Source organism: Xiphophorus hellerii, chromosome 16 (genome assembly GCF_003331165.1).
Source record: "Xiphophorus hellerii strain 12219 chromosome 16, Xiphophorus_hellerii-4.1, whole genome shotgun sequence".
Taxonomy (NCBI): domain Eukaryota; kingdom Metazoa; phylum Chordata; class Actinopteri; order Cyprinodontiformes; family Poeciliidae; genus Xiphophorus; species Xiphophorus hellerii.
In genome coordinates, this window is record NC_045687.1 from 4,890,985 (window position 1) to 4,903,237 (window position 12,253).

Consider the following 12,253-nt stretch of genomic DNA (forward strand, 5'->3'; position numbering starts at 1 on the left):
TTTAATCTTGCAGAGTTATTATACAGCAGTGCTTTTAAGTAGCAGAAGTTGGAGTGATTTATTAAATTTGAAGCGCTGTAGTTGGTCCGGTCTGACCCGTCTGGGGTGGAGATTAAACATGACCCCTCCTGATGCGGTCAAGGCTGGAGTAATCGACAGGAACACAACAACCCAGGCGCTCTGCTTTCCATCCATGCAGCTGAAGAATAGTTTTAGTTTTGATCTATAACAGGGGTGTCGAACTTATTTTCATTTTGGGCCATATCAGAAATAATCGTGGATTTGCAGCGAACACTTTTTTTTATCGGATAAGATGACTAACGTTTATATATTTTATAAGTAAGTATGATTAGAAAGACATCAAATATCGCCTTATGCTGAACGCACGTCTAACCATTGGTAAACATGGAGATAAGCGCCTTCATGTAGCCGAACATGTCTGAAAAAACCGATTAGCATCTCGTCTTCTGTACGTTTCAAAGGCTACTCCGGTTTAAGGGGAAAAAACTACGGTGGCCGACAGGTGCAAATGCGCAGCAAAAGAGAAACATGCAAACAAAAAAAAAAACACGCGCACAAATTAAATGCGGCAAGCAAAAAGCAAATAAAATGCAGCAAACAAAAAGAGAGACGCAAACAAAAAAGAAGACACCCCCGAATGAAATGCAGCAAACAAAAAGAGAGACGCAAACACCCCCGAATGAAATGCAGCAAACAAAAAGTGTTGAAAACGGAAGTGCTCCAGACCACTAGGGGGAGTCAAAGAAAATAGTATTCATTTCTATGGGACCAGATGCAAGATTCTTCTTCTTCTTCTTCTTGGTATTTATTGGCGGTTGGCAACAAACTTACAGTAGCATTACCGCCACTTACCAGTATGGAGTGTGGTTCGAGATGGTCTATAAACTTTCACTTTCTACCTTTTCCCTCCATTAACTCCTGATTAAACATACCCCCACACATACACACCTGCTTATATTATCCAACTTGCTTATAGCTTTATATACCCCTCTTTGATATTCTTTACACACTCACACCCAACTTGCTCTACTCATATCCTATGAAATAGCTTTGTTTTTTTAAGATACCGAATAATTATTTGAATATGTCTACTCCCGAAATCTCTCCTCAAAAATTCTATTAAATTAAACCTTTCTTTAATACCTACACACTCTCTCAGCATGCATCTTCTCTCTTCTTCATACTTACAACACTCTAAAATAACATGCTCTATTGTTTCAGACTTCTCACAATAATCACACTTTCCAGATGCAAGATTCAGAGAGATACCTTTACTTTCTTTCAAATTTCTTTCTCTGAATCTTGCATCTGGTCCCATAGAAATGAATACTATTTTCTTTGACTCCCCCTAGTGGTCTGGAGCACTTCCGTTTTCAACACTTTTTGTTTGCTGCATTTCATTCGGGGGTGTTTGCGTCTCTCTTTTTGTTTGCTGCATTGCATTCGGGGGTGTCTTCTTTTTTGTTTGCGTCTCTCTTTTTGTTTGCTGCATTTTATTCGCTTTTTGCTTGCCGCATTTAATTTGTGCGCGTGTTTTTTTTTTTTTGTTTGCATGTTTCTCTTTTGCTGCGCATTTGCACCTGTCGGCCACCGTAAAAAACAGTTTATGTCACAGTGATATAAATCGTGTGTCGTGAATTCAAGCCAAGTCGGTAATTTGATCAACACGTCAGGAGGGAGAAGGTTCGGGTCCTTAGCTAGCTATTTCCAACTGTTATAAATACCGCCGTCTATGAGCCCCAACTAGGTGTGTTACGTTCACAGACAAATTATCGCGACCTCGTCGCTGAGTAATACATGATGTGCTTTGACTGACTGACTTATCTGCTTAATGCGCCTTATAGTGCGGAAAATACGGTACTCAAATAATATAAATAAAAATACGGTCCTCTCTAATATGTATTTCTTGTTTTTTTTTATATATATATATATATATATATATGTATATATATATATATATATATATGTGTGTGTGTGTTAGTGATGGGAATCCTTAGTTTCTAATTTTGTCCAACCAAGGACTGGGTTTGCAAATGCGGCCTTTTGCCAGAAAACCTTCATACAAAACGACGGTTGTTTGTTTTATCATGTAACATTAATAAATGTTACATGATAAAAACATGATTTAAGTCTAATTAAATCAATAGACTTGAAGTTTATTTGATTAAATAAACTTTAAGTCAGTTTCCAGATGCTGCTTCTCCATCTCTCATCGCTGTCTATCATCCCGTTGCTCTCCTTGTGCCCTGTGGAAACTCTGTCACAGATATCAGAGACTCCACCATGGTAGCAACTTTACCCACAATATCACCCAGCCTTTGTCTTCGGTTTGTCTGTTTCGCTTGCTGATGTTTAGAGCAATGCTTGAGCATGAAATGGCAGAAAATGGGAAGGTGAGTTTTGTTTTCTCTCTCAACAACCAGTTGTTTTTTTCTCCTGTTGGTTTTTTTTAGACTGCACCAGTGTCATGTTTTACTATTTAAGTAATATATGTTTAATTCTTGTGATTTTGACATCTTTTCTGAAAGTAGATTTTGTTTGTAGACAAAAAAAATATAAGTAAATAAGACCCAACTGTTGTTACTTTAAACATACACATTATTTTTAGCCATAGCACTTTTTATAGGGACCTGATCTCACCTCAACTTAAATCTAAAGTAGAATATAAATGAATTATTCAGTGGGGTGAAAACACTTACAGATAGATGCAAAGTGAAGAACTTTCAGAATGTGTTGCTATTATGCCATTTTTACAATTATATTAGTTGAAAATTATCTAAAATGACAATATTAGCGCAATAATTACTGAAGCATTTTATCATCCAGCAAAATATTATTGTGACAAACCTCGTCTCAGGAAACAGTTTTTCAGCTGTGATATTCTCCACTTTGCATCAAAACAATAATGACTGCCTGCTGTGCTTTAGAGAAAACAATTTCAAACACAAGAGTACAGTTATTAACAAGAACAACTGGCTTTTTTATAGCAATTAGTGTGCTAATCATATTGCTGTATAAAAATAATCCGCCCTTACATCTCCTGTTTCTGTCGCACTTAAATGTTCTCACACAAATCAAAGAAAATTTAATGCATAAGTATTGTGGTAGCAAATATTTTTTCACAGCTCTGTGATTTGCAATTCAGCCTCCCTAATTGGAATAAAGCTATAGTTTCTATAAATCTAGGTAAACAAGCGTTTAATTGCCTGCTACGATTACGAATCTTTGTGAAATTTATGTAAATCCACCTAATATCCTCTGAAGTTAAGTTGTGAAAAGCTCAGAGTCCCCATGACACAGTTTGTTGTTTCCATCCGGTGGGGGGTGGCGAGATTGAGCCGTGGTGATTTAGCCATCATGTCAGCAGAATATTGATGCCTGCGCAGCTCAAATGGAGAAATTATAAAGCACACGCCAGGAAATGCATCTTAATTGCTGCTTAACTGGGCATCTTCATCAGAAACGGGGAGAAATGGTGGGCCACGTCCCCATATGATTCAGAGAAAACGGATAGATGAGTTAACACTCCTCTGCAGCACTCTATAGAGGAGAGACAAATGAGCTCATAAAGAAAGGCTCTAATAGAGGGCTGCTCTGTGAATGTGGGGGAGCGGGAGACGCTGTAACTACAGGAGAGTTTTCCGTTTATGAGACAATTTCTGTGTTACGGAAGGAGATCCTGTTAGTTTTTTTTCTCATGTGACATCTGTGTGTTTGTGTGCTGTTGTTTTCTTTTATTTCATCAAGACTCCCAACACTTTCAGGAGTCAGAAAGACGAGAGCGGTCGCCTCAACGCCAAACGTGAGCGAGCAATAACCAACCAGGTACATTTTCCCATCGCATTCGCAAAGAAGGAAACTTCAGCGAGTTCAGACAAGCTGCTGTTAGAGTCGATTATTTATCAGGGTGGTTGTGTTACTGCTCGGCGTTGACACAAACGCAGTAAACTGTTAGCACACCCGGCCTGACCCTGCTAAAACGCCTTTGGGTGCCTGGCTGACAATAAAGCCTTGTTATAATTGGTTTATTGCTGTGTTCTTCCTCTTATTGTGGAGGGGAAGGTTCAGGTTACAGTCACTGTGACACGGAGCAATATAGCGGGCTTGGCTGGCCTCAGGCACAGTAGAGCAGTAAGGTGTACCTTTTAGAAATCAGTAGAAATGTTATATTATAATGTACAGATCTTGAAACAAACTTTGGTATGATATTAATTTGCAGTTGTGAAATGATTTATCTGTTATTTTGCTTAAGTCAGTGGTGTCGAACTCATTTTCATTTTGGGCAATATCAAAAATCTGAATATTCTTAAAGGGCCAGTTGTGCCAGAATGTGTTGATAAAACCGCTAAACTACCAAATGATCAATAGATAGCTGTTTGTTTCAGTATTCAATAAGCATTTCTTAAAATTAAATCATATTAAATATCTTTTCACACTTAGTGCATCCAGGATTTTTGTGGGAGTTTTTTGCAATCAAAATCACAGATTTTGTGGCACTAATTTAGAAATATTGATGCAGCTTTTTAATTAATTTAATTAATTTCACATCGAGTAAGGCTGAGGAAGCCAATGTTTTTGGCCAATTTTGAGAAAATTTTGCAGCAAAAATCTGAAAAAAAGTGGGAACCTATTGATTTTTGTGCGAATTCTGAGTGAGTTTTTTGAATTTGTTGACGTAATTTGGAGTCTAAAGGGCCACATAAAGAGCTACAGCGGGCCACATTTGGCCCCCGGGCCTTGAGTTGGACTCATGCAGCTTAATTGGAAGAATGAAATGCAGCATATTGGTTCAAGATTTCTGAACTTGACACCTTGAAATTGGCATCACGTCATCACAATGGCTGTACTTCCATTGAGTACATAATTGCGCAATCTAAATTTGCTCAATGGAATGGTTTTTGAATGTGGACCAAAAAAGCAAGTCTGCCAAAATACCTACGTCTTGGTTTGATTAAAGTGAACTCTGGTGCTGTTTGAATGCTTATGTGAATGCAAGCGGACTGGAGAACAATCTAATGGCAGGAAACTGTCACCGGACATTCTGGGTAAATAAATACAACTAAAACAAACGTATGAGCTTCGTGCTAGCGCAAGAAATATCTTGTAGTCTTTTGTCAAAGACAAAAGAGAAATGCTAACCAGTAATGGTACTCCATTTCTGTTTATATTTTGAGAAGAAAGAAGTTGCGGTCAGTGTCTTCTGAGGTTTTCATGTTGTTTCCATCAGTGGTTCTTGGTGCAGCGCCCCCACAGTTGAGGAGGGGAACACAGTTCCTTTCACACAGTTCAGTGTAAAAGTTGAAAATGTAACAAATGTTGCGGTTTTGGTCCCCAATCGAACCGAATCTACCAGACTATCAGGTGTGAAAACGCCCTGAAAGCAGTCGTCCTTTTGTTCTCTTGCCTTTTTTGTTGTTAAACCTTTGTAGGTGTAACAAGGTAGCCGTTCGCGGTAGGATTTTACAGTGACGAAGCGTTGAGGCAGAGTCAGGTGGAAAACAGCAGTGGTTTTATTCTTCACACAACATCAACCAACACTTCACAGGTGAAAACTGCAGTCTTAAATAGTCCCAGCTGTGACGGATCAAACCACCTTTAATTCACAGGGGAATCTCAATTCATCAATATCCACTTATGTAATTAAAATACCTTTTACTAAATATAAACATTTCTATTTACTTTTTATAAATATTTTATGTTTTATCATTACACCAGATGAAACACCACAAAACCCATAAACAATTCCCCCCCCCACACTTTTCAATGGCCTCTCCCAGAGACTATATATGGTGTCTGGACCCCCGGGGCAGCATTTGTCCAAACACCCTGGAGAGGACACAGAAAAGACAGGTGAGTCACTCTACACTAGCACTCCACACCCAACAGATTATGCACAACACATTTGCTCAGTTTTACCCACTAGTAGCTCATTGCTCTGAGTAACAATTATCCTCCCTCCACAGGCAACCACCTCACTCGTCAATGAGGAGCAGCTGTGCAGAGCCCAGAACAAAAGGCTACATGCTAATGTCTAAAAATACTCAATAAATACAATTAAAACTTCTTGTGTGCAAATTGTTACTGATGTGCAAATCTATGCTTAAAGTGCAGTGCTAAATAAAGTGCTTGTTAATAAAGTGCAAAAATACTTTAAAAATGCAATACAGTGATTTCAGTAAAATAGTCCCAGTAATGAAGATCTCTTCATTACATTTCCTCCCTCCTCTCTTAAAAGCACAGTACCTCAGTCCTCTGACACTCTGGATAAACAGTCAGCAACCACATTAGACTTCCCTGGCTTGTACTGGACTGTGAAGTCAAATGGCTGCAGTGACAAGTACCATCCAGCGATACGGGCGTTGGCATCCCTCATTCGTCTCAACCACTGGAGGGCACGATGGTCCGTCTCTAGAATAAAGTGACGTCCCAAAAGATAATACCTCAGGGCCTCAATAGCCCACTTCATGGCCAAGCACTCCTTTTCCACTGTTGAATATCTCGTCTCCCTGTCAAGCAGCTTCCGACTCAGAAACACCACAGGTCTTCTTTCACCGTCCACCTCCTGTTGAAGGACAGCTCCAAGTCCCACTCCCGAAGCATCTGTTTGTAAGATGAATGGCTTAGTGAAGTCTGGTGTGTGCAAAACAGGATGAGTACATACCGCTTGCTTGAGATCTTTGAAGGCTCGATCACAATCTTCTGTCCAGCACACTTTGTTGGGGGCTGCACCCTTTGTTAGATGGTTCAGTACAGCTGCTCGTTCGGCAAAAGAAGGTATGAATTTCCGGTACCAGCCCACCAAACCAAGAAATCCTCTCACCTTCTTCTTTGTAGTTGGAACCGGGAAGGAATGGATTGCGTCCATCTTCCCCACTTGAGGCTTTATTTTCCCAAATCCAATGACAAAACCTAAGTACTCCACTTCTCTCTGGGCTACATTACACTTCTTTGGGTTAACAGTCAGTCCAGCCAGCCTGATGCGGTGTAGGACCTCCTGCAGGTGAATCAGATGCTCCTCCCAGGACTGGCTGTACACCACAACATCGTCTAAATATGCTGCAGAAAATGCTGAAACATCTCTCAGTACATGATCCATTAAACGTTGGAATGTTGCTGGCGCACCCTGTAGCCCAAATGGCATGACTCTAAATTGGTACATACCAAAAGGAGTTTTAAAGGCGGTCAGCTCTCTTGCCTCTGGTGCCAACGCCACTTGCCAGTATCCTTTGCACAGATCCAGCGTTGTGATGTAACTTGCTGAACCAACTTTCTCCAGTAGGTCGTCCACCCTGGGCATCGGGTACGGGTCAAAGTTGGACACAGCATTTAAATATCTAAAATCTATGCAAAATCTCAGGGAGCCATCTTTCTTTGGTACCAACACAATCGGGCTGCACCACTCACTACTAGACTCTTCAATTATACCCAAATCCTGCATCAGCTTTATTTCTTTTTCCAGTACTGGAACCAACCGCTCTGGTATGCGATAGCTCTTTTGACGACTCGGTGCATCTTCTTTCAGCCGAATCTTGTGGTGAACCAGTGATGTAAATCCTGGAACTTCTTGAAAGAGCTGAGGGTCCAAGAGAGGTTTGATTTTGTCCTGCTTAGTAGGGGACAGATGAGAAATGTCAACCAAAGCACAGTCTGACATGCTAGTTGGAAAAAAATTTTCAGTCACCTCCTCATCCTCAACTGCTCTCACAAATAACTCCTGGTGCACAGGCTCCTGTCGGCTGTGGAACTCTTTCAACAAGTTGACATGAAAGGTCTGATGCTTTTTAGCTCTTTCCGGCATGTACAGTTCATAAACCACTTTACTCACTTGTTTGGTGATCTCATATGGTCCATGCCATTTTGTCAGCAGCTTGTTGTCGCTGGTAGGAAGCAGTAACAGAACCTTCTGTCCTGGCAAGAAGACTCTGTCTCTGGCCTTCTGATCGTACCATGTCTTTTGATGTTGTTGAGCTGCTTTCATGTTGTCCTGTGCAAAAGATGCCATTTCCTGCAATCGCTCTCTCATGTTGATGACGTATGCTGCAATGTTTTCCCCCTCTGGCTTAGCGTCTTCCCAACAGTCCTTCAGTAGATCCAGCGGACCTCTCACTTGACGCCCATACAATAGTTCGAAGGGTGAGAAACCTGTGGACACTTGTGGTACCTCCCGGTAAGCAAATAACAGGTACGGCAGCCATTGGTCCCAGTCAGCACCTGTGTCAGAGACAAACTTGCGCAGCATATTTTTGAGAGTCTGATTATATCTTTCCACTAGCCCGTCCGTTTGGGGGTGGTAAGGGGTGGTCTTAAGTCCCTTAATTCCTAATAATTTATAAACCTGCTGCAATAGTTTGGACAAAAAGTTTGTCCCACAATCTGTGAGAATTTCTCTTGGTATTCCTACTCTAGAGAAAAACTGCAGGAGACAATTAGCAACATGTCGGGCTTTAATGGATCTGAGAGGAAAAGCTTCAGGGTACCGTGTAGCATAGTCACATATCACCAATATATAACGGTAACCTGTCGAGCTCCTTTCTAATGGGCCCACAATATCCATGCCGAGCCTTTCAAAAGGTGTTTCAATAATTGGCAGCGGTTGTAGCCGGGCTCGTGCTACTCCTCTGCCTGAAGTCAGCTGACATTTTTCACAGGAACTACAAAATTTAGAAATCTGGGTATACATTCCTGGCCAAACAAACCGGCTACTGATTCTACTCAGCGTTTTATGAAAAGCCATATGACCTGCCCACGGAATTGAGTGGCCCAGCTCCATAACTTTGTGCCTGAACTGTTGTGGAAGGGCTAATGTTTCACACTGTCCCTTCTTCTGATATAAAATACCTCCTTTGATTATGTACACCGCATCTTCCAGGAAGTCTAACCGGCGCTGATTAGTTCCTCCCAATCCAGTTACTTTTTCAAACCAAGGTTTTAAAGTAGGATCATCTCTCTGTAGTGCACCTAAATCTGAGGGAATATCAAACTCAAACAAGTTATTTGGCTTAGACAACTGTTCTATCCCTTCATCACCTGAGCCTTTGAATTTCTCCCTTCTTTTCTGAGCTTTTGACTTTTTAGTTTTTCCTAGCCTTGTCTCCAGAGACTCCCCAAAAAAGGGCAGCTCTTCCAACACCGTCTTTGAACTTTGAGCTCTTGTGACTACATTGCAAGGTTTCAATGGTTCTACTGGTATATCAGATGTAGGACCTAAATCCCCTGCATCTCTGTTGGTAAGCACTTGGGGTTCATAGTCTGACTGGTGAATAAGGTCAAAGAGAGTGGGAATATCATTACCAAGTATAACTGAGTATGGCAAAGAGGGAACTACAGCTACTTGTACCAGGTATGTTTGACCTCCCACTGTCAAATACACCTCAGCACTAGGGTAGACATGTTCATCTCCATGTACACAGCTTATTTTAACCCCCACCCCACTTAGCTTTTCTTCTGAGAGTAAGCTAGCACGCACTAGAGACTGGAAGCACCCAGAATCAAGCAAAGCTTCTTCTTTCTGCCCATTAACTAGAACAGAAACAGTGCACACTTTCTTTTCTACAGCCTCAATAGCTGGTCTTGGAACTGAACACAAAAGTGATGGCTTTGATTTAAGGGTGGGGCAGAAGTGTTGTGTATGGCCAAAGCCATTACAGTTGTAACATCTAATATCTTGGACTGAAGACTTGGGAAATGACTTTTTAACATTGGGAGGTCTTTGGGAAGGGAACTGCTTTGAACTAGAAACATTTCTAGTCTGACTTTGACCAGAGCCCTGTTCACCCCCAGTGGACTTACTTGATAGGGCATAGTGAGTCTCTCGGCCAAAATAGGTGCTCTTGCTCCCCTTCCTGGCTGATGTGAAGACCTCCGCAAGAGTAGCTGCTTCTTTTGCCGTCTTCGGGTCACGCTCACGTATCCAGATCTCCAACTCTGGATTAACCATTCTTAAAAACTGCTCCAGAATTATCTGCTCAGATATTTCTTGCACAGTAGATTTATCAGGTTTAATCCATCTTGAAAACAAGTCTTTCAATCGCACATAAAGTTCACGTGGCGTCTCACCTGGTTCAATCTTCAGGCATCTGAAGCGGCGTCGATAAGTGTCAGCAGTGATTTCATATTTTGCCAGAATTGCCTCTTTCACGTTGTCATAGTTCTCAGAGTCAGCCATATCCATTAGAACATAGGCTGTGCGGGCCTTGCCTGTCAGCAGAGGAACAAGACGGACCGCCCACTCATCTCTAGACCAACGACACACCTGGGCCATCCTCTCGAACGTCATCAGAAAATGCTCAATGTCGTCATCCGTGGATAAGGGAAGAAATCTTGGTTCAATTATGGACCTGGAACCATGAGCTACCTGGACATCACCACCATCTGATTCTTCTTCATGTGCTTCAGCTGTTGTGGGTTGATCATGTGCTTCTGATACATCAGGTCTGTCAAGTACAGCATGCACTTGAAGCTGCATTTGTTGAAATTGATGCTGTATGCTTTTCCACCTTTGCTCCTGGCGGGAAAAATCTTTATCAATCTTCAGGTCTCTAGCCACTTGAGACCGCATAATAGATTTGACCAACACTGCCAGTTCCTCCAACTTATCTTCAGGGTTGGTCGCTGCCATGGTCTCCATTTCAGAGGAAGCTCCAGCTCCTTCATCAGGCTCTCCCTCTTGGCCTAGCTTTTTACCACCTCTGGTCATCATCTTCTCACTGTGGCATGAATGGCACACTTCTGACACCACTTGTAACAAGGTAGCCGTTCGCGGTAGGATTTTACAGTGACGAAGCGTTGAGGCAGAGTCAGGTGGAAAACAGCAGTGGTTTTATTCTTCACACAACATCAACCAACACTTCACAGGTGAAAACTGCAGTCTTAAATAGTCCCAGCTGTGACGGATCAAACCACCTTTAATTCACAGGGGAATCTCAATTCATCAATATCCACTTATGTAATTAAAATACCTTTTACTAAATATAAACATTTCTATTTACTTTTTATAAATATTTTATGTTTTATCATTACACCAGATGAAACACCACAAAACCCATAAACAATTCCCCCCCCCACACTTTTCAATGGCCTCTCCCAGAGACTATATATGGTGTCTGGACCCCCGGGGCAGCATTTGTCCAAACACCCTGGAGAGGACACAGAAAAGACAGGTGAGTCACTCTACACTAGCACTCCACACCCAACAGATTATGCACAACACATTTGCTCAGTTTTACCCACTAGTAGCTCATTGCTCTGAGTAACAATTATCCTCCCTCCACAGGCAACCACCTCACTCGTCAATGAGGAGCAGCTGTGCAGAGCCCAGAACAAAAGGCTACATGCTAATGTCTAAAAATACTCAATAAATACAATTAAAACTTCTTGTGTGCAAATTGTTACTGATGTGCAAATCTATGCTTAAAGTGCAGTGCTAAATAAAGTGCTTGTTAATAAAGTGCAAAAATACTTTAAAAATGCAATACAGTGATTTCAGTAAAATAGTCCCAGTAATGAAGATCTCTTCATTACAGTAGGGTTTCACCTGTAGTGTCCTCTCCGTTCGTTCAGAGCCGCGCGGAGATAAATGAGCCAGATGTCTTCAAAGGGACGATGTGCTTCATCTACAGAAGCAAGACGCCCAACCTGGACAAGATGGCCGCTGACCTGCTGGCTGCAGCTGACTGGGTGGACAATGTGTGTACTTACACCTGTTGCACTGTAGAAATCCTGCAACGATCAGCCATGATGTTGAACTTCTTGTCTGCTATTAAAAGCAGACTTTCAAACTTTTAAATCATTTGCTTTGGTGCCCCTGGTTCAACTTTCTTACTTGTTTCTAATTAGCATTTCAGCCTGATATAAGATATTTTTATAGTCTGTTTGTTTAAACTTGCTCCCAAGAATAGCTTCATAAACCTGCTAACGCCACATTAAAGTTGCAGTAAGTGTATACATTAATAATCTCAACTGAAACTAAAAATAAGCCAATTAATTATGTCCCTTCTTCTGTGTTGTTTACCATATACAAGAAGTGTTAAAAGAAAAATACAGTTGACATTAAATAATTGTAGAAAAATAGACAGAAATGTTCTGTAGTAGTACATAGCCATGTTTTTATTGTGTTTACGCTGTGTGACAGATTAAAGTCCCACCAAGCAAATAAGGAAAAGGAATGATTACCTTTGGAAGATTTTATTTAACACAAAGTATAACCAATGTGTTATTTTTCTGTCTGAAACAA

The 12,253-nt window shown here is 41.2% G+C and overlaps 1 protein-coding gene across 1 annotated transcript; it reads right to left on the bottom strand.

The window, feature by feature from the left end:
• Positions 1-5,508: 5,508 nt before the first annotated feature.
• Positions 5,509-11,328, bottom strand: LOC116734877 (uncharacterized). Its single transcript, XM_032586417.1, has 2 exons — positions 6,265-11,328; positions 5,509-5,847 (listed from the first exon to the last, which is right to left on the bottom strand). Exon 1 carries the CDS (start codon positions 10,718-10,720, stop codon positions 6,266-6,268), a length of 4,455 nt encoding a protein of 1,484 aa, XP_032442308.1. The 5' UTR covers positions 10,721-11,328; the 3' UTR covers positions 5,509-5,847; position 6,265.
• Between the last annotated feature and the right edge of the window lie 925 nt (positions 11,329-12,253).